Source organism: Sciurus carolinensis, chromosome 11, assembly GCF_902686445.1.
Source record: "Sciurus carolinensis chromosome 11, mSciCar1.2, whole genome shotgun sequence".
NCBI lineage: Eukaryota > Metazoa > Chordata > Mammalia > Rodentia > Sciuridae > Sciurus > Sciurus carolinensis.
In genome coordinates, this window is record NC_062223.1 from 44,976,358 (window position 1) to 45,004,325 (window position 27,968).

The window sequence follows — 27,968 nt, forward strand, 5'->3', positions numbered from 1 at the left end:
GGATGGGCTGACAGTTGCTCTGCTTCTTGGTCTGGCAGCCATAGGGCTGAGTGCAGAGGGCCAGGTCAGTACTTGAGGGAAGATTGAGAGATGACCAGGATGCTCTGCTGCCTGCCACATAGCTGCCCAGTGTCCATAGGTTCTGTGTTGCTAGGCATGACTTCAGTCAGGCCAGGAGAGGGAGGTGGAGAGGGTGTGCAGCAGGATGCTATAGGGAGCAGGAGAGAAGGTGACCCAGCACATGAGGCCTGCAAGCTGATGTGTCCTTACAGTCAAAACATAGCATAAGGGGGCTTCCAGGTCAATATGTGTTTGAATTGTGCTTGCTTTATTCTTATTTTCTTTTAAAAATATGTTTAATTTTTGAAAAATCAATACATAATAATTGTACATATTTATGGAATAAATGCCATATTTTAGTTCATGCATATAATGTGTGATAATTAGTTCAGAGTAATGGCATATCCATCACTTTAAATATTTATCATTTCTTTGTGTTGGGAACATTCAAAATCCTCCCGACTTGGCAGCAATATGGATGGCACTGGAATGCATTATGTCAATTAAATAAGTCAGTCACAGAAAGACAAATACATGTTTTTCACTTACATGTGTAAGCTTAAAAACTTGATCTTGTGGAAATAGAGAGTAGAATGGTGGTTACCAGAAACTTCAGAGTTGGGGCTAAGGGGAGATGGAGACAAGATGATTAACAGAGGCAGACGTACAGGTGGACAGGAGAAATAACTTCCAACATTCTATAACACAGTAGGATGACTATGGTTGACAGCAATTAATTGTATATTGCCTTATTCTTTTTTTTTTTTTTCTGATATTGGGGATTGAACTCAGGAGCACTCAACCACTGAGCCACATCCCCAGCCCTATTTTGTATTTTATTTAGAGACCGGGTCTCACTGAATTGCTTAGCACCTCGCCTGTTGCTGAGCCTGGTTTTGAACCCGTAATTCTCTTGCCTCAGACTCCTGAGCCACTGGGATTACAGGTGTGCACCACCGTGCCCAGCCTATTACCTTATTCTTGTATAACTTAGGATATGGAGTAAGCATCATTTTTCTACCTTTGCATAATACTCCTGTCCAAGATTGGATTAGTTTCCTACATTTTATCCCTGTACTTTCAATATTGTGAAACATCTTTGAGTTTCTGTAATATGATGTCTTTGCTAGTCACTCTTTCTCTGGGACACCTTTGATCTTTTCACCATAGTCACTCTCCTCATTTATGTTGATAAGTTCCCCTTCTCTGTGTTCCTCTGGCTTCATATCTATTGTTTCTGGAATTGTCAGCTATTTCTTCTGTAACACTCTTTTTATTGGATTTGAATTTTACTCCTAGTGTTATTTTTTCTTCTGCCTCCCTTTCTTCCTCCCTACTTCTTTCCTTCTTTCTCTCTTCCTCCTTCCCCTTTTTCCCTGCTCCTTTTTTTTTTTTGCCACACTTTCATCTTCATTGACCCCCTTATTGTTTACCCATTTTTTCTAAAATTTAACGTGGAATTACAATTGGGACACTATAAAGAATATATACAAACACTTATTTTTATTGTTAATGTAGATTGAATAACAGATACACAATGACCAGTCACTGACAGAATATGATAGAAGTGATCATGATGCATATGTGTTCTTTAATGATTTATGGTTTGAAGAGCTAGCAGTGAAGTTTGTGTAATTTATTCACAATAATCATGTACTGTGGTAAATGAAATTTGAACCATGTTGTTGGGGAATGAATGTCCTTAATGAAACCATTAAGTGAAATTTACACATATAAATATGAACCACCTGCATATTAGTAAATGAAAAGTACAAGTTGTAAAAGACAAAAATTTAAAAATGTTTGTAGAGCTATAGAAAAAAATTCTTGAAGTATATATGGTAAACCTCTGACCATGGTTACCTCTTGAAAGAGAGAAGGGATTGATGTGTCCCTTGTAAGTGTGCTATTCTTTTGAACGGAACTTTTGATTTTATATACAGAGGCATTACTCTTCTGTCACTGGTTGGACAAGCCTATAGTGAGACACAGGTTAGGTACAGTGTTAGATTTTTGGTACAATAGAGATTGAATTTTCTCTTTCAGTTGCATTTTATTAAATATACATTTATAAAATTTGCACTTTACTAAAGTACTGCTGGAATATGTAAAAATAATTTGCATATCTTTTTTCATTTTTATTGGTTCTTTTAAGTTATACATAACATTAGGATTCATTTGACATAGTTATACAATCATGGAATATAATTTGTTCTAATTCAATTCCCAGTGTTTCTGCCTTCCTTCCACTCCCCTCTCTCTCTATTCCCTTCCTTCTACACTACTAATCTTTCTGAGATGTATATATATATATATATTTTAAATTAGTATTTTGTGGCTATACATGATGGCATTTGCCAGTAAATGGATGGAACTAGATACTATCATGATAAAGAGAAATAAGCAATTCCCCAAAAGTCAAAATTGAATATTTTCTTTGAGATGTGGAAGCTAATCCAAGATGGGGGGTGGTTTAAAAAGTAGAAGAAAGAGCAGTGGAACAGATGAAGGGAAGGAAAAGGAGATGGGATAGGGAATATAGTGGAATGAGTCTGACCCTAACATTTCTATGTGTGTGTGTGTGTGTGTGTGTGTGTGTGTGTGTGTATGTGTATGTATGAATATACCACAGTGAATCTCACCAACATATATATCCATAAGGCATTAATTAAAAATAACTATATTTTTCTTAAGAACATAAAAAAAACATTATTAGTTAACATTATTGAGACAGGTGGTGACATTTGAGTGAGGTCTGAGAATTATGTTAGTAATATGTCAATATTAGTTTAAGATTTGATGGATGTATTTTGGTTTTGTTAAGAATGTTTGTTTTTCTCTAATAGGAGAGTTTTAGGGGGTGATAGGCCATCATTCTGGGAAAGTTATTCTTGAATGTTTCAGGAAAGTTAGTACTTTATAGTGTTCTTTCACATTTTCTGCAATTTGAGAGTACTTTACAATAATAAATTGAAAGTAATAAAGTATTAGGCATGCCAAGAGATACTATATGATCCACACCAATAGAAAAATCAGGCAATAAAAATATAACTGTTTGTGATTTGTATATTGGAGGTCAAACAGAAAAGGACATTTAAATAGGAAGAGAAATATTTTTATGAATAATACATTGAAGAAATTAGAAAATTGAGATAGAGGAGCACTGGAAGCATTTTACCAGAGAATAGGAATATATAAATAAGAAAATCAAATAGAAGTTCTTGAAATGAAATATACAGTATCCCACATTACTAACTCAATAGATTTAACAGTGAAGGAGACAAGTAAAACACAGGATTAGAGGGCTGAGGGTGTATCTCAGTTGTACAGTGCTTGCCTAGCATGTGAGAACCTAGGTTTGATCCCCAGCATCATTGAAAAAGCAATTATAAAACCAGATGACAGGAGAGAATAGTTAATATAGATGAAACACCATATGCAGATTCACGAATCTCTGTAAAACCCATGCAGGATGATTACAAAGAAGACCACACCTAGATATGTCATAGCTGAAAACCAAGTGGAAAATCTAAATAAATAAGAAATTCAATGGAGTTTTGGGTAGTCTAAAGTAACAATGATTTGCTAAAGAAATTGTGAGAGAAAACTGGACAAATAATGTTATGATATGTGGTAAATAACATTGAATGGCATTTCAGTGCCCCATAAAATTAGTTAAGCTGTAAGTGGAATCATACCTATTTCTGATCATTATGATTTGTATAATATGTATCATTAGCCTACATGGAATACTGATAAAATGGGTGTTAATCACATTGCCAAAAAATAGCATTATTATTTGCTTCTTCTATAATAGGATTTTAATTTAACTTCATGCTTTTATTAAAAATTATTTATCTTTTTATTTGGGACTTTTTCTTATATCCAGTCTTCAAGCAATTTTTAAAAAAGTTTTAAATATACACTCCTATGAAATTGTCAGTGAGAAAAAAATGTGTTAAATTTAGTAAGAAAATCCAATCTTGAACTTCAATAAAGTATCCCAGAATATAGAATCCTAAAAGTGTTTATTTTTTTTATTGGATGCCTTAGGACTACAAGGATTTAAGTGTTTTTACAAAAACAATAAAAGAGGAGTCATTTGATGGTTTATTTACTCTTTATAACCTTTAGTAAGTGTCATCCTTTTTTAAAGTGCTTGCTTCAGGCTGTAGTTTTACAAGATGGGCTATGTATCGGTCAGACCTTTTCAATTCTTGACCCTGAACAGATTTAGGAACACAATATGTACAGCAGGCACATGCCCAAGTCAGCCCAAAGTGTAACTGGGTACTTTTACTCTTCTTTTCAAACTCATAATCCACCTCCTACAAAATTGCTCAATTCAGTTTCTTATGTTGTCTAACAAAATACTAAGAACTCTTCCGTATAGTTTCTTGGTGATATTAGCTAAAAGTATTAAAGAATAATATCTCTAATATTCATGAAATAATTTTAAAGTTCATTTAAAAAAATCTGTTTCCCAGTAGTATATAAATTACTCTTTTTACATTAGTGAACTTAATCAGTTATGAAGATTTCTGATATGGAAAACTATTGGTATAAAATATTCATAGTGATTCTTAAATTCTTTTGTTCATGCAACAAAGATTTCTAGTTTTTGTCTTGGAAAGTTTTATCAAAAACCAGAATATACTCACATATTTAACAGGTAAATTTTTGAATGATTTTCTTTTTTGGTTTGTGAAAATTGAATTCTGAAGTTTTTGTATGAAAGGGGTGTATTATAGCAAACCATACTGTCCTACAGAATCCATAATTTCTTTAATGTATTGCAGTTTTTAAGAGACTCTGGAAATAGATAATATGGGTTCCAAACTGACTCAACTGTTTACCTGCTGTGTGATGTTAGGCAAATTATTTGTCCTTTTGTTACCCCAGTTTTCTCATCTATAAAATAAACACAGTAAGGAGGGGGAAGATGGCAGACTAGAGGAAGGAAGGACATCCCAACAGTTCCTCAACACTGGACTTAAAAGCAGGAAGATGGCTTCTCAGTGAGGTGACAATTAGTATAATAGATGACAAAATAGGCACTGGACATTTATCTCAAAACTATGCATCTGTGGTTGACATCAGTGCTTCTCCTGGCTCCCCTCCACCTCCCTGTCCATCTAAAAGGGTCTGGAAATGATTGGGACACTTCAGAATCACAGAGTAGAGATCCTGCTGCTGAGAAATAAACTCAGCTAAACAACAGTAAAATCTCACCCTTCACATGATCTAATCCTATGAGAGCCTAAACATTACTTCAGCTGATAGAATTGGGGAGGTAAAAACCCCAAGCCAAAAACCAGGCCCTGAGGAGGAATGACAAGAGGGGTAACTTCAGGTTCCACCCCTCAATATCTATTTTTACCAAAACACAGAGAAATTCTGGAATAAAAAAGAACTACACATGTGAGGACACCATGTAAAAGAGGAAGAGAAATCCATCTCAATTGATGTGCAAGTCCAGGACCTCTGAAAACATGAGAAAATAGGCAACCAAATCTCCTCCAAAAATTCACAGTCCCCCAACAAATAATCCCACAGATATGAAAGAGGATGAAATTGCAGAGAAAGATTATAAAAAACTGATAATTAAAATGTTCAATGATTTAAAATATGATTTAAGGAATGAATTAAGAGAGCAAATACAGAAAATGAAAGACAGTTTCAATAAAGAAATAGTAATACTGAAAATAAACCAACCAGAACTCCTGGAAATGAAAGATACACAGAATCAAGGTTAAAATTCATTTGACAGACTCTCCAACAGATTTTGTAGAAAATAGAACTTTAGTGTATGAAAACAGGACCTCAGGCTTGAAGACAAGATACATGAATTTGAGTACATAGAATACAGTAAAGGAAAAGAAAAGAAACAGAACATATTCAGAATATACAGGAACTGTGGGACAACATCAGGACACCAAACCTGAGAATCACTGGGATAGAAGAGAACATGGAGATATAAGCAAAAGGCATAAAAAACATTTTCAATGAGATAGTCTCGAAAAATCTTTGACTCATGCCTATAATCCCAGTGACTTGGGATCATGAGTTCAAAGCCACCCTCAGCAAAAGTGAAGTGCTAATTCAGTGAGACCCTGTCTCTAAATAAAATACAAATTAGGGCTGGAGATGTGACTCAGGATTGAAATAACAAACAAACAAACAAACCAAAACAATTTTTCCTATATCAGAAAGGAGATAGACATCTACATACATAAGATATATACGACCCTGTATAGACCTAATCAAAAGAGAAGTTCTCCAAGACACATCATAATCAAAATGTCTAACATAGAAAATAAGGAAAGAATATTAAAAACTGCAAGAGAGAAACATCAGGTGACATTTAGAGGCAAACCAATAAGACTCATATCTGACTTCTCAACTCAGATACTAAAAGCAAGGAGGTCCTGGAATGAGATATTTTAAGCTCTAAAAGAAAACAGTTGCCAACCAAGTTTGCTATACCCAGCAAAGCTCTCCTTCATATTTGATGGAGAAGTAACTTTCCATGACAAGAACAAAGTATTCATGACAACCAAGCCAGCACTACAATGAATTTTCAAAGATAAACATCACACAGAGGAACCCCAAAACAAATTCCAAAACTCCCAAATAGATGAAGAGCAATAGAAGTCTAATTGTTTCTAAATGAGAATCAAGATAGAATTAAACAAAACAAAATATCAAAATGGAAGTAAGCTAAAAACACATAATACTGAATATAAATGATCTCGACTCCCCATTTAAAAGACATAGATTAACAGAATGGATCAAAAAAACAAGATGCAACTATATGCTGTCTGCAAAGATGAAAAAAAAATTTCATTCAGAGTCATAAGCTGGAGTGGCTATTCTTATATCTGAAAAAGTTGATTTCAAATAAAAATTAATCAAGAGAAAAGGCTGGTAAAGGAAACAGTCCAACAAGAAGATATAACAATAGTAAATATATGGGTCCCAAATGTCAGTGCACCCAATTACATTAAAAAAATACTCCTTGATATTAAATCCCAGATAGACCCCAATATAATAATACTGGGTGACTTCAACACACCCTTGTCACCAGTAGACAGATCATCAAAGCTTAAAATCAATAAAGATATATCCAACCTAAATAATACTATGAATCAAGTGGACCAAATAGACATCTACAGAACATTTTGTCCCAAATCAGCTGAATTACCTTTTTGTCAGCAGCCCATGGTACCTTCTCCAAAATAGACCATATTCTAGGTGACAGTGTAAGTCTTAGCAATTAGACCATATTCTAGGTGACAATGTAAGTCTTAGCAAATACAAAAAACCCCAGATATAATCCCATGCCTTCTATTGGACCATAATGGAATGAAACTAGAAATCAACAGCAGGAAAAATAATAGAAACCATATAAACACATGGATATGCAACAATACTCTTAAATGAAGAATGGATAAAAGAAGAAATGAGAGAAGAAATCAAGGAATTCTTAGAAACAAATGAAAACAGTGATACAACTATCAAAATCCCAGAGACAGTATAAAAGCAGTACTAAGAGGAAATTTTTTTTGCATCGAGTGCCTACATCAAAAAAATAGATTTCCAAATAAATAAGCTTATGTTCTACCACAAGGCCTTAGAAAAAGAACCAACCTCAAAATTAGTAGAAGAAAGGAAATTAAAAAAAAAATCAGAGCTGAAATTAAAGAAATTGAGAGTAAAAGAATATACACAGGATCAGTGCAACAAAGAGTTGGTTCTTTGAAAAGAAAATAAGATTGTAAACCCCTAGCCAAACTAACCAAAAGAAAGAAAGAGATGACTCAAATCAACAAAATTAGAGAGGAAAAAGGAGAGAAATTATCACAGGTACTTCTGAAATCCAGAGGATCATTGGATATTATTTTGAAAATTTATACTACAATAAACTGCACAATCTAGAAAACATGAACAAATTTCTCAGCAGGTATGACCTGTCCAAATTGAACCAGGAAGATAAAGAAAACCTCAACAGACCAATATCAAGTAATGAAGCAGGAATTAAAAGCCTACCAACAAAAATAAGCCCAGGACCAGATGGATTATGAGCTGAGTTCTACCAGAACTATCTTCATTCTTTTTCAAATTATTCCATGAAATTGAAAGAGAAGGAACACTCCAAAATACATTCTATAAAGCCAGTATAAGCATGATATGAAAACCAAAGACAAAGACACATCTAGGAAAGGAAACTACAGACCAATCTCCCCAATAAATACAGTTACAAAAATCCTTAATAAAATATGACCAAGTGGGCTTTGTCCCAGGAATGCAAAGTTGGTTCAACATACACAAATCAATAATAGTAATTCACCACACAAATAGAATTAAGAACGAGAACCAAGTAATCATCTCAATAGGTGCAGAAAAGGCCTTTGTTACAATACAGCAACCATTCATGTAAACAATGCTGGAGAAACTAGGAATAGAAGGAATTTACTGCAATATTATAAAATGTATATATGACAAACCCAAAGTCAACGTCATATTGACTGGAGAAAAACTGAAAGCATTTCCTTTCAGATCAGGATCAAGACAAGGATGTTCACTCACCACTTCTATTCAATAGAGTTCTTGGAAACTGTACCCAGGGCAATCAGGCAGGAGAAGAAAATTACAGGGATACGCACAGGAAAACAAGAAGTCAAACTATTACAGTTTGCTGATGATATGATCCTATATCTAGAAGACTCCAAAATTGCACCAGAAAACTTTTAGCAAAGTAGCAGGATATAAGATCAACACTCATAAATCAATAACTTTTCTTTCCTCTAATAGTGATTCATCTGAGAAAGAAATTAGGAAAACCATCCCCTTCACAATATTCTCAAAAAAAAAACAAAACAAACCCAGGAAATTAACCAAGGAAGTGAAAAATCTCTACAATGAGAAGTATAGAATACTGAAGAAATTGAAGAAGACCTCATATTCTTGGGCAGGCAGAATTAATATTGTCAAAATGGCTATGGTACCAAAATATCAATGAAATTCTTCACAGAAGTAGAAAAAACAGTCCTTAAATTCATTTGGAAGAATAAGAGAACCAGAATACTGAAGAAATTCTGAATAAGAAAAGTGACAGAAGGCATCTCAAATTATCTACAGAGGTATAGTAACAAAAGCAGCATGGTATTTACATCTAAGTAGACATGAAGACCACTGGAGTAGAATAGAAGACACAGGGACAAATCCACATGCTTACAACCATTTGTTTTGACCATTATAAATCATTCATTTTGACGAAGGTGCCAAAAACATGTGTTGAAGATAGCCTTTTAAACAAATGGTGCTGGGAAAACTGGATATCTGTTGGTAGAAGAATGAAATTAGATCACTGTCTTTCACTCTGCACAAAAGTCAAATCAAAATGGATCAAAAACTTGGAATTAGACTGGAAACCTTGCAATGCTAGAAGAAAGCATAGGGTCCACACTCCATTTTATAGATGCAGGCACTGACTTCCTCAAAATAACCCTAAAGTTCAAGAAATAAAATTAAGAGACAGTGGGATGTCATAAAATTAAAAATCTTCTGCACAGCAAAGGAAATCATTAAGAGAGTAAAGAGAGAATTTACAGAATGGGAGAAATTTTTTGCCAACTCCTCCTCTGAATGTATGGACAACTCAATTGTGTGCATGTACTAATATGTAACAACAAATTCCATCAGTACAACTATAATGCACCAATAAAAAATGTTGGGGAAAAAAAGAACCAAAAAAATCTCAATGCAAAACAAACCCCAAACCAAAGAGGTGGGGGACTAAATAACCCAATCAATTAATGGGCAAAATTAATGGGCAAAATAACTAAACAGAAATTTCTAAAAGAAACACAAATGGCTAACAAATGTATGAAAAAATGTTCAACATCTCTAGCAATCAAGGAAATTAAATCAGAAATTAAATCTCACTCTAGTCAGAATGGCAGTTATTAAGAATATGAATAGTAAATGCTGGTGAGGATGTGGGGGAAAAGGCACCTTGATGACAGGACTGCAAATTAGTACAACCACTTCAGAAAAACAGTGTGGAAATTCCTCAAAAAACTAGAAATGGAACCACCATATGACCCAGTTATCCCACTCTTCAGTATTTGTTCAAAAGAACTAAAATTGGTATACTGTAGCAGTAACAGCCACTACAATGTTTATAGCAGCACAATTCACAGTAGCTAAATTGCCAACCCAGATGCCCATCAATAAATGAATGAATCAAGATAATGTGGTACATATACACAATGGTGTTTTACCCAGCCATAAAGAAGAATGAAATAATGACATTTGATGGTAAACAGGTGAAAATGGAGAAAATCATGCTAAGTGAAATAAAACAGACTCAGAAAATCAAGGGTTGAATGTTTTTTCTCATATGTGGAAGCTAAAACAAAATAAGCGAAAGAAGGCAGTGGTGGAGGGGATCAGATTTCATAAAGTTAGAAGCAGGAGAATGGAAGGGAAGAAGGAAGGGAAGGGGAAATGGGGAATGAATCTAACTCACATTATATACATATATAAATGTATATAAATGTACCAAAGGGAATATCTCCTTTATGTATATGTGGAAAGTACCAATCAAAAAATAAATAAATAAAAGAGTGAAAGGAAGATCAGTAGAGTAGAGGAGGGAGAAAAGGGGGAGGGAGGAATGGAAGAAAGGGGAGGGGAATAGGAATTGAAATCAAATTCCTTGTATGTATAATTATGTCAAAAGGAATCCATATAACTATATATAAATATAATGCTCTAATAAACACAGTAAGACAGTCTATCTTATAAAATTATATCCCATATTAATCAATACATAAAAAGTGGTTAGGACAATATCTGGATCACGGTAAGATCTTAGACCCATACTAGACTCTAAAAAAGTGTATTATCACATCCAAAAGATGAAAGCAGTATCAGTGTCTCACACATTTTCAGTCCAATCACTTTGGGAAAAGATGCATGTTATATGTGATACCACTGCACCTGGCCAATATGTTTTGATTATAGAAAGGTATTACTGCAAGAGATTCTCATCTCCCCTCACTTTATTTATCCTGTAGCATACATGGTTAGTTGTGCATTTCCTTCCTCTTTCTATATTGAAGGAACCCCAATTGTGTCTTTGGTTTCATATCTCACCAGTGTGAATCAAATAAACCCTCACTGGTCTTAGTTACTTATGATGGTCCAGTGGTGGTCCACTTGCCAGTGACTGACTTAGGAGTTGGTGTGTAACTGATTTATGGGTTGTGTGTTGGGGTGTCTGTGGGAACCTTTGGGGGAAAGATTTCATTAACTTTTATTAAAAGAATATACTTTTTTTTTTGACTGCAAGTTATTCTCCTGTCTTTTCTTTATACAGTTTTGCTGTAACAATGAGGGGTGGAAAGCCTAAGGAAAATCACTTTCATAATGAAAAAAATGGAAAGATGGTTAGAATCATAGCTCTTAATGATATTGTTGAATCAGCTATTGAAATAATACTGGAAGTGACCTACCTTCAGATTCCTTTTCACTCCCATGAGCCCCTGTGAGTTGGCTTTTGTTACTTGTTGCTGAAAACATCCTAAATGAGATAATTTTCAGCAGTCTTTGAGTAACATGCTTAAGTGTGTGCTTATAAGTGTGTATATGTAAGTATCAGGAAGCAAAGAACACATAAGATAGTCACAAGGAAAATAATTTCATTAAAAAACACATTTCATTTATTAATATTCTTTTGATTTTTCCTCATTTTGTTATGAAAATTATCACACAGCAAAATTGAAAGAATTTTATAGTAAACACAATATGTTAACATTTTTACTGCATGTGCTTGATTACCTAACTGTCCCTTTTAAATTTTATTCTTTGATGATTTTGAAGTAAAGTACCAGCACCAGTACATTTCCTATGAAATACTTCAAAATGCCTATAATTAAGCACACTTCACTATTTCTTTATAACTTTTTTCCTCATACTAAAAATTATAAGCAATGAAATGTACAATTCTTAGCTGTACATTCAGTGAGTTTTGACAGTTGCCTACACTTGTATATTACAAACCCTTATCAAGATATGTTTTCACAAATAATCAAGAACGTGAAGAGAGAGCCTACAGAATGGGAGAAAAATCTTTGCCACCTGCACCTCAGAAAGAGCATTAATCTCCAGGATATATAAAGAACTTAACACCAGAATAATGAATAACCCAATCAATAAATAGGCAAAAGAAATGAACAGGCACTTCACAGAAGAAAAAATACAATTGGTCCACAAATATATGAAAAAGTGTTCAACATCTCTAACAATTAGAGAAATGCAAATTAAAACTACACTGAAATTTCATCTCATTCCAGTCAGAATGGCAGTTATCAAGAATAGAAGTAATAATAAATGTTGGCGAGGATGCAGGGGAAAAACATACACATTGCTGGTGGAACTGCAAATTAGTGCAGCCACTCTGGAAAGCAGTATGGAGATTTCTTAGAAAACATGAACTGGAACCACCATTTGACCCATCTTTCTCACTTGATATATATATATATATATATATATATATATATATGGACTTAAAATCAGCATACTATAGTGATGTGGCCACATCTATGTTCATAGCAGCTCAACTCACAATAGCTAAACTATGGAACCAACTTAGGTGCCCTTCAATAGATGATTGGATAAAGAAAGCATACATGTACACAATGGAATATTATTCAGTCATAAAGAAGAATGAAATTAAGGCATTTGCCAATAAATGGATGGAACTGGAAGCTATCATGGTAAGTGAAATAAGCTAATTCCCAAAAACCAAAGACTGAATGTTCTCTCTGATATGCAGTTGCTGACTCACAATAGGTTTGGTTGTGGGGAGGAGTGGAGGTTTACTGGATTGGACTGGTGGGAATGGAGAGAAGAGAGGGAGGATGGGAATAGCAAAGACAATAGGATGAATTGGACATAACTTCCCTACGTTCATATATGAATACATGGCTAATGAAACTTCAGATCATGTACAACCACAAGAATGGGAAGTTATACTCCATGTATGTATGATATGTCAAAATACATTCTGTCATGTATAATGAAAAAAACCAAATTTTTAAAAAGTTCATTACTGGTTCTGTTGTATGTAGTTCAAGAACAAGTTACTAAACTGTTTCTAAGTGTCTGAAATGGGATAAAATGTTTCTTCATTGTTCTATTAAAAAAAAAAAAAAAGATATATTCCACAAGCCCAGAAAGTTCCCCCATGCCTCTTCCTAGGCAAATTCTACTCCCTCTCCCCAAAAGGCAATTATTCTTTTGATAATTTTTTCTCACTCAATATTGATTGTTCTGAAATTTCATGTAAGTGGTGGTTTTTAATATATTTGTCCATTTCTATGAGTTGTCAAATTTATTAGTATAAACTTCTTTTTAGCATTCCATTACCTATTTAATGACTTTAGTATCTTAGTACATGGTTTCTATTAGTTCTTTGAGCATGTTTAGAATGGTTGGTTTAAAGTCTTTGTGTAGTAAGTTCAGTGTCTTGCTGTCCTTGGGGAGAGGTTCTGTTAAATTTTTTTCCTGTGCGTGGTCACATTTTATGAATTCTTTGCATGCCTAGTAATTTTTTGCTGAAAACTATGTTTTGGATATGCATCAACTCTGAAAACCAGTTCTTCCCCCTTTCCAGAATTTCACTTTTTTTTTTTTTTTTTTTTGTTTAGTGACTTTTCTTAACTAATTTGGAAAGTGTGTAGTCTTTGTGTGTGGCCAGTAAAATTGTTGTTCTGTTAGTTAATGACCAGGTATGATGTGACAGAGATTTCCTTAACACCTAGTACCAAAAGGAAAATAAAAAACAACAACAAAACCCCATCTAGTCTTTGCATAAGGGCTCTGTGTTTGTCGAAGCACATCTTCAACACTCAACCAGATAGTTTTCAGCTCTGCTTGTTGAGATTTTCATCAGAAGTTTCAGATTTCTCTAGTGATGCTTTATGTTTATGATATAGGTTAATTCAGGAGTATTATATTATTTTGAAAAACACCAGAGGGTGTTTCTAAATGACTGCTTCCTGCTTGGCTTTGTATGTCTCCACTTGACGTTTGGTCTTCTGTTTAGAGAGAATCTGCCCTTGCAGCTCCCCCATCTGAACATGTTTTTAAATTAATACTTGCTAGTGTGGTGGTGGGAGGAAGGGACATTTTTTGGTATTTTCAGTCAGCCTCAGTTTTAGGTGAATGTGACTTTCAGAAAGAAGTCTTCACAACTGTTCTAATCCTTCCTTTAGCATGCATTCCTGCCCCTCTAGTGATAGAGCGGTTGTTGTGTTTTCTTAGTCCTCCTCCCAACTGCAGTGGGTTTCCACAAGTGCTCTGAGATTATGATTTCTATTGACCTTCCCCTATAGATTAAGGCTTTCATTTCTTAAAGTAGATAAGAATAGCAGGCCTGTCTAGGAAGTTTTCAGTTATGACTGTTGATTTTCTTTGATTTTCCACTCGTTTACTTGGGTATAGTTTTTGTTTCCCCTTCCCTTGTCTTTTTGATCAAGAAATTTGGTCTGTAGAGGAAATAGGGAAGATAGCTTGTGACTTCTCTTCCCCTCCACAGCTTTTATCACAGGGAAAAGCTTTCTCAGAATTCATCCCAGTCTTTCCTGTAAGACCCTGGTAGGTTTCCTAAAAGAAAAGTCTACTAGAAAGTATAACCCTCCCTATTTCAAGGACCTTCAGGGAATTTATATTCTTACAGTAGCCCACACTGTGCCATTAGTAATTTATAGGGCTTTTAGCTGGCTTTTTCTACCTGTACTCAGTGGCTTGTTTCCCAGGTAATCAAATACTGGAATTTTGCTGCTCCCTGCAGGTACCTGTCTCTGCTCAGATTTTGGGTTATTTGATTGATCTGGGATCTCTGTTTGCTGATGGATTTGTTCACTTACTTTGTAATTTGTCCAACTTTGTTCTTATTGTGTGAGAGGATACTGTTTCTGTCTGTCTGGAAAGAGGTAAAACTAAATGTCTGAAAGTTCTAATTTTCATAAACATGTTTCTTTTTGACCTAGGAAGCAGAAACTCAATATGAAGAGCAGATTGGTAAAATTATTGTGGAGACACAAGAACTTAAATGGCAACAGGTGAGTATTTCCCCCCTCAGATTAGCATTTTTAACATCTGTTTAAAATATATTCTAATCCATATTGCAGAATCAATTTTTAAATTTCCTAGGCATATTCAGGGGTAGTACATTATTTGAAACAAAACCTCAAGAAAATTCCAACTAAAGCTGTTGATTACAAATGGACTTCCAGAAAATAGGAAAAAATTTTTGTTTAGGCTTTTTGGTATTGTAACACTAAGGACAACTAAAAACGTGTATGTATTATTTTATACCTGAGAAATATACTGTGTATAAGAGACTAAGAATATTTTGAAATCGGTGAACTTTGGAACCAGTATCATATTTTCCCTGGGGTGTTTTTAATGTAATGTAACCAACTAGAGAAAAATAACTCAGCTCTGGTTTTTCTCTCTGTCTTTATGACAGTGCTTCTTATGCCTCTTCCTACAAGTAATCATACAGGTAAAAAGTGAAAGGTTAATGATGATGGTCCTCTTCTCTCCATTTGGCAGAATTGAAAGAGGAACTTACAGTTAATATATCAGAAACATAATTCAAATGATAGAGATTAGAACTAACTAGAAATGATTCAAATTGTGAGACCAGACAGACTCAAGATTATATAGAATATTCAGGAAAAATCAGGGTCAGATTAAATGATGAACAGGTCTATAGTAGACCTGGCTGTGAATAGAAAGCTCAGGTAAATACTAAGTACAAATCAAATCTCAAAGCACATTTCAAAATGTAAAGTTATATCTTGTTTCTGGTTTTTATTTTTGTTTAGTTTGTTTTGGGATTGGGGGCCAGGTCTCATAGTATTTCCCAGGCTGGTCTCGAACTCCTGGGCTTAAGTGATCCTACTCCTCCAACCTTCTTAGAGTTGGCACTGTTATAGGTATGAACCGTCACACCTGGCTTTATCATGTTTTCAGATAGGAAGAATGAATAGTATAAAATCATCAAAATTCCTAATAGTAGTTTAATACAATCCAGTTTAAAATACCAACATCAGAATTCCTAAGTTAACCAGTAGTTTAATACCATACAATTTAAAATACTAACAGCATGTTCAGGCAACTTAAGTGCCCTGAACATGTTGATTCTAAGGTTTATGTAGAAATAAACATACAAGAATGGCTGGAAGTTTTGAAAAAGAAGAGGATGAAATAGCTACACTTGATTCTTAAGCATATTATAAAACTATATTAATTAAAATAGCTTGGTTATGAATGTGAATACTTATTCAGTGGAACATAATAGTGTACAGAAATAGATATATAAAATAATTTAGTGAATGATAAAGATGGCTTTCAAGTCAACAGGGATGAATAGATTATTCAATAAATAGTATTAGACAAAGGTGGTAATAGAGGAGGAGTGCAATTTCCATTTGCTCCATGGCTAGGGATTCAAGCAGTGGGAACACTGCTTCCCAGTGAGGTGGGTGACAGGGAATACACCAAATTTCAATATCAGAACCATAGAGTTAGAGACAAAAATTGGGATTCTTTTGAACATAGGACAGGAAATACCTTGGGAATCCTTGGTTCACCATGCAGGGAAGAGGTGACCCAAACAGAAAGACTAAACTGTGAAGAAAATTTGGTACAGGAGAACATGTGCAGCAGAGGGCAATCTGAACTTGAATGACCCAGAGGCAGCACAGTGAGCTGGGATGTGAGGGGTGCTCCTTGGAGAGCAGAGAGCTAAGGCAGGATGCCCCCTTGGGGCAGCCTCATAATGACTTTCTGCTGCAGAAGCCCAGTAATTCACAACACACACTAGCTGATAGTCCCTTTATGTACCTGTGCTGAGATCTAGAGTCCTCCTGGCAAGGTGCAACTGAGGCAGGCACAAGGGAGATTGTGCCAGTGGGACTCAGGCCAGGGATACAAAGCAAAGTGCTGCTTGCTTTCCCTTTGGGTTTGGTGGCTTACAGGATTAGCCAGAGAGAACCCAAAAACTGGACAGTGGGGCACATTCATGCTAGGGTCTGATCCTGGTAGGACCCACATTTGTGGGCGGTGGAGTGTGCAAGAAGAACAGAGAATCTTTGCCTCAAAAATGGAGTTCTTGGGAGGCGCCCTGAGATCTAGATACTCAGCAGAGATTGGCATTTGCTTGGCATTTGAGTGGATGGAGGTATTTTTGGAGCAGAGGCCTAATGACAAGGTTTGAAAAGTTGGTCAGAACTAAACCAGCCATCTAAAGTTCACATTTAGAACTGTGCATCAGCCCTGTCCTGGGAATAGATGTACCTAGTTTGCCTGGGCAAAACTTCACCACTAGTTTCCATTCTATCCTAACTTAACCTGTCAAGAAGGGAAACTGAGAGCCATTACAACTAGTTTCAGTTTCTGACCACTCCACCTGACAGGTTAGTGAACAACTCAAAGAAATGGGTTTAACAACTTCCAACCCTTTGTGTCTCTAACGAGTACACAACACAAGAAGAAACAGAAAAGATAGTATGTCATAGGCAATGAACATCCATTCTTGTCAATAATTTGACCACCTTGTGGTGAAAATTCCTTCATTTTTTATTAAGATTTATTTTATTTCATTTAAAAATTTTATTTTATATATTTTTAATTTTTCCTTCAAAATACTTTTTCTATGTATTTTGAGTGTAAATGTGTGTATGTGTGGGTATATGTGTTCTAGCTGTGTTGTTTGGCTCATGGACACACACACATATATATATATTGATTTTTATCTTTTTTTTTTGGTCATCTTTCTCTGCTGCAACCTGTGCAGCATCAACAAAGGAATCTGAAGTTGGGGCAACTGGAGATGGAGAAAAACACAGAGACAAAGAAAACACAAAGACATTTTTAAGCAAAGCTTGGGCCAGGTGGGACACTTCACTCTGATGGAGGAACTGTAACCCAGAACTACCTCCACAAGTTTATTACATAGGATCTCATAATGGGGAAAGTAAACTATAGGGGCATTGAAAATTGTTCAAGGCTTGTGAGTTGTCAGAGGCTTCTTCGTGCACTAAAAAGTTACAGAGCTAGAAATATTTTTGGTAGCTATCCTACTGTTGCAATGCTAGGAACATTCTGTCACACCCAGGAAACCCATTGTCCTGGGACATCTGATAACTATTAGCATCAGAGTCAAGAGTCAAGGCTGTTAACATCCTCGCCCTTAGCAAGGAATGTTTCCAGGCTTGGATTTTGCTGATGCCACACAATTAGCCAATGACCAGGGGTTCACCCACTCTCCACATCTCCCCACTTTTTAGTTTTTAACTACAACCAATGCATGTCTACTTATAGGCATTAGAACTGGGATTGGATGAGCTAACAGCTGACAGTGAGAAAACAATACAGAATTAAAAGTTAAGGAAACAAGCCCCGTAAGATACCATGCAGTATGTTTTAGCATATTCCAAGGATTGAAACCATTAGGTCATTCAATAGCTTTTTTGCAAAAGTGGTAGAGATAACATAGGAATCTTACTTTTTTGCATGCCTTGGGTGTAATGGTGCAATTGCAAAAGATCTAAACTAACCTTGTTATGATTCCAAATTCCTAATAGGTGCATCTTTATCTTTTTCCAATTCCATTGGGAATGATTATATGAAGCAGGTGTTACACAAATAAATTGATAAGCAATAGGGCATTGTAGTTGACCTTAAGACTTTGTATCTGATCACCTAAACTCATTACCATAGCTTCTGAAGAATTTCATTTAGCTTCAGGATTTTTTCTTCAATGTTCTCCTGATCTTGAAAAGCTCTGTTTATTTGATGATGGGGAATGCTATCTACCCATTTCCTTCCTTCCTCTTTCTTTCTTTTCCTTCTTTCCTTCCTTTCTTCCTTCCTTCCTTCCTTCCTTCCTTCCTTCCTTCCTTCCTTCCTTCCTTCCTTATCTGCTACCTGTCCTTTGTCCCAGTCTCATTTTCCCCTCTGAGTAAGGGAACCCTTTCTGCTATAAGAGGAAATGGGTGATGATTGCTCTGGATGCTTCAGGCTGAGAGAAGTAATGTGGGGTAAGCAGTTTGGGTTTTCCTTTTAGGAATGTTTTGGGTCAGTTGAGGGCTCCATGGCAAAATTTTGGTTTGGAGAGAACAGATTGTAAAGTTATTTGAGAGGTGGGTGCTTCTAAGATAGAAATAAGAAGACGTGAGTACTGGAGTGAGATTAATACAAAATAAATGTCACAGAATCTGGAACACATCAGTGAATATCATAATGATGACAGAAACCAGTAATTTTTTAGCAGGAGGTGCAAGAACTAAGAAGTTGTTTGCATGACAAGGTTGGTGATGGCATGACCTCTACTTGGGAATATAAATCTTTGAGGATATTGATTACATTGCCAGAGTTATCAGAAATGTAAACACAACACTTAGTTTTATAATGTCACAGATGTCCCCATAAATGTTAAGATATCTAATATCATCTGATTTTTATAAAATACCTTTTTATTGGTATAACCTTGTGTTCAGTAGAGATCCCTTTATTTTTGTCACTTAGGACTAAATAATCATACTAGGAAAACAGATTAAGTCTGCCTATGGGAGGTAGGAAGATTTGCAGGCCTTAAAGTGACTAAAAAAAAGCTTTTGACTTTGATAGTCTTTTTTGATAGAATTAGGCACTTCTAAGAATTCTTTTTTCATAGCTTTCAGCTTTATTGACTCTTGGTGGGGCTAACATAAGCGTACATCTTAAGTTATATTAAAGAACAATTGTCCTTTCTTTTAAAATGCTCAGGTATGGCTGTGCTTTGGTTATAACTAGTTTGGCTAGGTGTTTAAGACTGGTTAAATTGACCTTGTTCCCATCTGTTGTTAAGAGTCAGTTGAGTTTCCTTAGGGGGTCATTCTTGGGAACTTGTGAGCAGTCTCTTAGTTCCTCTAGTGCCATCTACCAGGATAAGTCAGGGTCTTGTTGGTCATGTGACTTCTGTGGGAAACATCAGGAATATTTCCTTTTCCAATGACCCTCCTCTTTGTGGCATGTGCACTCATTGTCTTTTTGTCCTACAGGGTCTCATTGATTCCCCTTATTAGGAGAACATGTAGCCCAGAGTTGCAAAACCCTCAGAGAAGTTCCCTTGTGCCCTGAGTTCAGAAGGCAAGAGCCAAATATTGACTTTTTTTTTTTCTTGACCCATTTTTCATTAGTCTTTAGGTTTGGGTTTTAAACATCCAACAAACCAGTTTCACCCACCAGTCTTAAAGTAGTAGTACTGGGTTTAAACTTAAATGTCTATAGCTTTATAGTTATTTACCTCTACTATTTAATTGAGGTCAGTATTAGTACTGGAAGTTAGCCTTATATCCTATTTGATCTATGGGTGATAGCCTACTAGCTTAAATTAACTTAGATTGTTACCTTAGAAGCTGTACTTCTGTAAGGCACAAACAATAGTTACAAAATTTATAAGAAAAATATAAAATGAAATTAACAAGAGTAAAAACACATTTAGTTCATATAGTAGCTATGAACCAAGAAACATAATTTTTCTAATCCCAAACCTTTACTTCAAAGTTTAGTTTGAAGAACACCAGTTTGGTAAAATATTCTTCTAAACCTTACAAAGACTTGTATACTTGGAAGATATAAATACATCTAGTATACAAAGAAGCCAGTAAAACAGCACCACAATTACACTTCTTATATTAACCAAGCTTAACTTTTAGAGAAAAATTTAGAATCTGTAGTGTAGGGTAATATTTTAAAATAACAATTATTGTTTGACTAGAGTTGTACAAATCCTAATTTTTTTAAGGCTATGTTTTTTTTAAATAATAAAGCTTAACAGCCATAAGAAATTATCCTGTTGGATAAGAGCAGATTAATGTTTTAAGAAATCCTTATTACTTCAACACATGGAGGATTAAACTTTGGTTTATATCAGTACATTAATATTTGACCTTAGGAAAAAACCTTAAGTAACTGTAACTGATTGTGTTAATTATATATAACCAATTTAGTTGCACAAACCTTCTGTAACCCACTTAGACATTGTGTAACTTTTTACTTTATCACACAAAAGACTTTTACATTGAAAAACATTTTTTTCTTCTTTTCATATTAAAATATATGTTCTTACCTACAACTCTATTATGTGTTTTTTTAGATGTCGATCCCTTTTTAAATTTATGTTTTGAAACAATCCTTATGAAATTTTTGAATCTAGACAAATTACTCTAATAAATTAATTAATAAATTACTTTAATAATATGAAATAATTTTTAATGTTATGTTAATTAAAACCCAACTAAAACCTTATGTATTTTTTATATATAAAATTACACCTGATAGAATTCTAACTCTGAGTAACCTTGTTTAAAGTAAAGACATGGAAAGAAAGCAATCTCAAACCTTTTCTATTTACCAATGTATGTTTAAGTATATTACCTTAGGAATTTTAAGAAGTCAGGAGCATTCAATTTTATATTTAGTGGTTGAGGTTCTTGTACTCCAACTCTGCAAATCAATCAGATATTTTTTCTTTTTCTTAACAAACACATTTATGAAGATTTATCCCACTCACATTAAATTCAATTAACTTATTTTCAATTCTAAAAACCGGGATATCAGACAAGTATAGTTAACAGTATTAGCCACATCTTTCCTGTTGAAGAATAATCCTAGAAGCAATGGATGATACATTTTAGACATTTTATAGAAACCAACACTTTATTGTCTGACCACCCTGAAAAACTTGTGTGTTAGTAATTTTTAAACACATATGTATTCTCACCTGTTTACCTAATTTAAATTGAACTTCTTTAAGTCATGTGAACTTAAAGGTATCTGGATCTGTTTTTCTTTTTAATTCTGACTTATGAGCGCTCATTTATCTATATTCCACTTTTGATACCATGTATATAATATATGGACATAGCACATATGTAGACAACAATACAATACATAGGTGTGCACACATATATAAAACATACAGGAATCAACGATCTTGTAGCTTGTATATCTCCATGGGTAGAAGATAATATTACAGATGTTTATTAAAACCTCTATTAGAGTTAACCTGTTGGAAAGTAAAATAGAGCCTATCAGATTTTTACATTATGACTTAAATATAGGGGAAGCCTATACATTGGAAATGCTATGTGTCAAAGTCTAACAACCATGGTGGACACTGAAATCAAAAGTTCAGGTGGCCAGTTGTTCTTGGTGGCTATCAGACTTATTTCCAACATCACTATGTCTATGTCATTCTTAGGATTTTGTAAAAGGAAATTTTCCAATGTATTTGAGAGTCAACCCTTGAAAAATTGGCCTCTGAACAAAAGCTGTAAAAACATCTATAGTTATAAAAAATAAGACCGATCAGGAAAATATATTAATTTAGGTACGCAGTATCAAATGAATGTGAATTCACTGTAAAACCATGAGCTCAAAAATTAGAATTTTAGTCAGGTGTGGTGGGCATCCTTGTAATCCCAGTGACTCTGGAAGCTGAGGCAGGAGGATGGTGAGTTCAAATCCAGCCTCATCAATTTAGTGAGGTACTAAGCAACCTAGTGAAACCCTGTCTCTAAATTAAATACAAAAGAGGCCTGGGGATGTGGCTCAGTGGTTGAGTACCTGAGTTCAATCCCTGATACCAAAAACAAACAAAACAAAAAACAAAAATGAAAAACAACAACAAAAAAAACCCCAGAATTTTAAAAAATAGGAGTTCTAAAAACAAAAAATGAGACAGCCATAAGTACTCTAGTACAAGAGTATGAAGAACATCTTTATCAGATCAGAGTGCACTTTTGGTTCAGATTAGAGTCAATTCAGATATTTAAAGAATGTGAGAGTTCTAACTAGAAAAAGAAATCATGAAATTCATTTGGAAAAATAAAAGACCCAGAATATTCTGCCAAAGCAGTCCTTAGCAAGAAAAGTGAAACAGGAAGCATCACAGTACCAGACATTAAACTATACTACAGAGCCGTAGTAACAAAATGGTATGGTATTGGCACCAAAACAGACATGTAGACCAATGGTACAAAATAGAAGATACAGAGACAAACCCACATAAATAGTTATCTCAATACTAGACAAAGGCACCCAAAACATTCACTGGAGAAATGATAACCTATTCAATAAGTGATGCTGGGAAAATTGAAAATCCACATGTAACAAAAACCCATATCTCTCACACTGCAAAAAAATCAACTCAAAGTGGATCAAAGACTTAGGCACTAGACCAGAGACCCTGTGCCTAATAGAAGGAAATGTAGACCCAAATCTTCACAATGTGGGCTTAGGATCTGACTTTCTTAACAAGATTCCTAAAGCCAAGAAGTAAAATCAAGAATCAATAAATGGAATAGAATCAAACTAAAAAGCTTCTTCACAGGAAAGGAAATAATATAGAGTGTGAAAGAGTGCCTACAGAATGGGAGAAAATCTTTGCCATCTCTACCTCAGATAGAGTATTACTCTACAGAGTATATAAAGAACTCAAAAAACTTAACACCAAAAAACATATAACTCAATAAATAAATGGGCAAAGAACTGAACAGACACTTCACAGAAAAAGGAATATAGTCAGTTAACAAACATATGAAAATTGTTCATCATCTCTAGCAATTAGAGAAATGCAAATCAAAGTACTCTTAGATCTCATCTTACTAAAGTCAGAATGGTAATTATCAAGACCACAAACAATAATAAGTGTTGAGGATGTGGGGGAAAAGGTACACTCATACATTGCTGGTGGGACTGCAAATTGGTGCAACCACTATGGAAAGCAGTTTGGAGATTCCTTAGAAAACTTGGAATGGAATCACCATTTGACCCAGCTATCCCACTACTTGGTTTATACCCAAAGGACTTAAAAATCAGCATAGTACAATGACACAGCCACATCACTGTTTATAGCAGCTCAGTTCACAATAACAGCACTATGGAACCAACCTAGGTGCCCTTCAACAGATGAATGGATAAAGAAAATGTAGTTCATATACACAGTGGACTATTAACCTTAAAGAAGAATGAAATTATGGCATTTGCTAGTAAATGGATGGAACGAGAGAATATCATTCTAAATGAAATAAACCAATCCCCAAAACCAAAGACTGAATGTTTTCTCTGATATGTGGTTTCTAATTCACTATGGGGGTGAAGAATAGGGTTACTTTGGATTAGTTGGGAATGAAGGGAGGGGAGAGGGTATGGGGGTAGGAAGGACAGTAGAATGAATCAGACACTATTACCCTATGTACATATATAACTATATGACCAGTGGGATTCTACAGCATGTATTATCAGAAGAGTGAGAAATTGTATTCTATTATATATGATATGTCAAAGTGTATTCTATTGTCATGTATAACTAATTAAAATAAATAAAAAAGTTAATAACAATGTTATAAAAAAAGAATGTGAGAGTCTGAAATCTTTAGATAAGATTCTCAAGGAAAAGAAGACTTATATATATGAAATCATTCTCTTTTTCTCCCTGTGTTGTAGTGTTTAGGAGGAACTTGTTAAGAAAGCAGGGTGGTAGAGTGTGAGAGCAGATAAGAGAAGTCCCACATTTCGGTCCCACAGCAGCTTGAATTTAAAAGTGAAACTTTTTGTTTTGGTCTCAAGCTGGTTTTGAATAATTGCCTGTGCAATTCACATTTTAAATGCAAGTCTAGGAGAGAAAGATCTGGCAGAAGTTAAGAAGAGAGGAAAGCTAATGTTTTGTGTTCAGAGGCAAAACCTCATGTACGGAACATTTTAACCATTTTTTTTCTTTTATAAAATCATTCTCTTAAGGCTTGATGCTATAGTTTATGCTTTCCCTGGAGACCCCTTCCCCTTTTTAAGATTCCATCAGCTTTAAGCATTTCTCTAAGCATTTTTACATGACACTTCCTCTCTCTGGAACCTGCTTGTCCCATGTTTTATACCCAACTATATACCTATATTCCTTACCTCTCTTTATCTGTTGCCCTTTCTCAGCAGCAATCCCTTCATTTAATCCTTGAAGCTCCTCTGTGCCCAGTCCCTATTCAGGCACCAAATACTGCAACCCCCACAGCCAAACCCTAAAGACTGGGGAGGTGTGATGGGAGATTGAGAAAGACAAACATTTACAAAGAGAAAGCTGGGACTACATGGGACACTGACCTCTGATGGAGGAATAGTGACCCAGAGCTAGCATAGCTCATTTATTATATGGGTTTTATCAAGAGGTTATTTGTGGCAAAGTTTCTGTAAGTCAGGCAGGCTTGAAAGTTACAGTGCTTGCAAGATATTGTGGTTATCTTGTTATGCTCAGAATTCTCTATTCCTAGCAGCTAGTGTCTAAGCTCAAGACTAATTGTTCTGTACTTTTGCACACAAGTTCCTCAGACAGGGCATTATCATAGATCCTGGGCAATCTCGACCTACATCTTCGCACAGGAAGTTCCCAGGACAAAGTGCAGAGACAGCTCCAAGGCAGTCAAAGATCATGGACCAAGTCACTACTCTCCTTAGTATTTCATCTAGAATGACTTAAAGACACAAGGGGGACTTGGCATTTGGGGATTAGAATCATTGGGAGTCTCATTTACATGGCTGGTACCTGGGCTGAGATGTCTTGCACACTGAGCTCAGCAGTACTGTCAATCAGAGTGCATAGATGAGTCCTCTCCATGCAGCTGTGCTTCCCCCAAATGTGGCAGCCTCAGGATAGTTTAACATATAACTTGTCAGCTTGTGGATCCAGTGCAAGGGTTCCAGTGGGCAAGAAAGGAAGCCCCATTATCTGTTATCACCCAGCCTTGGTGATCACATAGTATCACCTCCATCCTGTTTTATTTGAGGTAGTTACCAGTCAACCCAGGTTTCCAGGCAGGAGACATAAATTTTATACCTTGATGAGAAGCATGTAAAAGAAGCCATTTTTGAAGTCCCTCACCCCTAACTATTAGAAAACTGAAGCCTATAATTCTTATGAAAGGCAATCTTTTCTTCATTCATTTTATCACCCTTTGGGCCTCATTTTTATTGATGTATATCATTCACTTTTTGTGAGAAATCAGATCTCTAGCCTCCCCATAAGACCTGGGATATGCTGGCAACATGATGACAAGAAAACTCTACCTCCTTTCCTGAATGCAGTGCCTGTCATGGATCATGCCAATTTTGAGAGAGGAACCCTTGGCACTGGCTGGACCAGTGGCAGAGAACCTTCCTAATGTTCTGAACACTGACAGAACCCATGCTCTGTTCAGGGCAAAGCAGTTGGACACAGAATAACATGCTGCAACTGGGCAAACATACACAAAGCCAGGACCCACACTAAATTTTCATGTACCCCACAGCACTTCTCCTTAGGATCCTGTACACTGCTTCTTCCAGAGGGTAACAGTTTTCTGGAAAGACTCAGAGCCAGGGAAACATCAGCAGTTTTCTGTGGATTCTGATTGAGACATCTTGCTTGGGCTAAAGGATTTCTGTGAGAGACTCTTCCTTAGCCTCATTAGGGGTCTTTAGAAAATAAGGTGAGTGGGTGCCAGGGCCTTGGCTCTGGGCCTAGAGATTTTCAGACTTGAGACTCATTGGCACTGGGGAGTTGAAGAGGTCACAATATGGAATGTCAGGACTTTGATGACACCCTGCATCCTGTCCTGCAGGACCTCAAAGCAACTCAGAGTGACCCAAGAGAACCAGAGGTGCATCTTGGTTCACCTGGTGTACACACCTAGGACTGATTGCCAGAGGTGGTGCATCCTGCCTGCCCTGCCAGAAACTGATGTGCCTGATTGTCCTGTAGGCTGCCAGCTATGGCCAGTAACCCTGTGCTTACCTGGATTCACATCACCTTGTCCACTGGCCCCAGATGAATTACCATGTAACAAAAAAAAGGATATGATAACCATCTCTACTCCCATAGTGTCACCCAGGAGCAACTGGCAGACTTAGTTGTCTTTTGTGTGTGTTGCTCAACATACGACAAGACCTTTAGCTAAGGTTGATAATAATCACTCTACCTTTATTAAGCCCTGCTTATGTTTTAGGCATTAGAAACTATGTGCACTCTTTGTTTTTTAATCAACATAACAATGCTAAACATAAGTATCCCAAACATTAGTACTGCTAAATAGTCATTGGTTTTACATGGTGATAGATGAGTTTGGAAAATGCTGATAGTGCAGTGATATAAGTGGTAATTCTCTAAGAAAGGAATCTCCTTAGAATTTTCCAACCTTACTTAGTTATAGAGTAGCTTGGAGTAACTGGGTATTTTAAGGAACATAAAATTGAAACTTGAGCAGATGGTATAGAAGTGTATCAACAGAAAATATGGTGTCTGATGAGGAGTGGTCTAAGAAGCATTTGGAAATAAGTAAAGAGTTTAAGCCATCATGATAGAACTTGTGCCACTGTCTTTGAAAATGGACACTCATGATATACACAGAATGGCCAGCAACTCCTGAAGGTAGCTATGGTTTATCCTTAGAAGAGTGGCATCTACTTAAAAACTCTCCAAAGGAGACTGCGATGATATCACAGGAGCTTCATCTGCTTCTCACTTCCAGTCATAAGTGCAAGGTAGGAGGATACTGAGCCACTGAGATGTCCCCAGGCTGCCCATCTGCGGTGTCCACCTTCTCTAATAAGAGTGTGGAAAGATCTTTCCTGAGTGCGGTACTACATGGAGCCCAAGACCAAAGCCACTAGGTATATTGACACCCCAGTACCCCACACAAGCTGCAAACTAACCCTCATTCTGTTTGTTTTTCTAAATTTGCATCCTAAACACACCCTTGTTTCATTTTCTTCTTCTGATATCTTCAAAATATTTCAGTCTGTTTTTGCAACAT

General features: G+C 35.7%; 1 protein-coding gene across 1 annotated transcript in view; it reads left to right on the forward strand.

Annotated features, from left to right (window-relative positions):
- Ccdc73 (coiled-coil domain containing 73) overlaps nucleotides 1-27,968 on the forward strand; it is a 177,911-nt gene that overhangs the window by 44,453 nt on the left and 105,490 nt on the right. Inside the window, 1 exon segment of the mRNA XM_047517413.1 lies at nucleotides 15,123-15,194. Within this exon segment, the coding sequence (XP_047373369.1) occupies nucleotides 15,123-15,194 (72 nt within the window).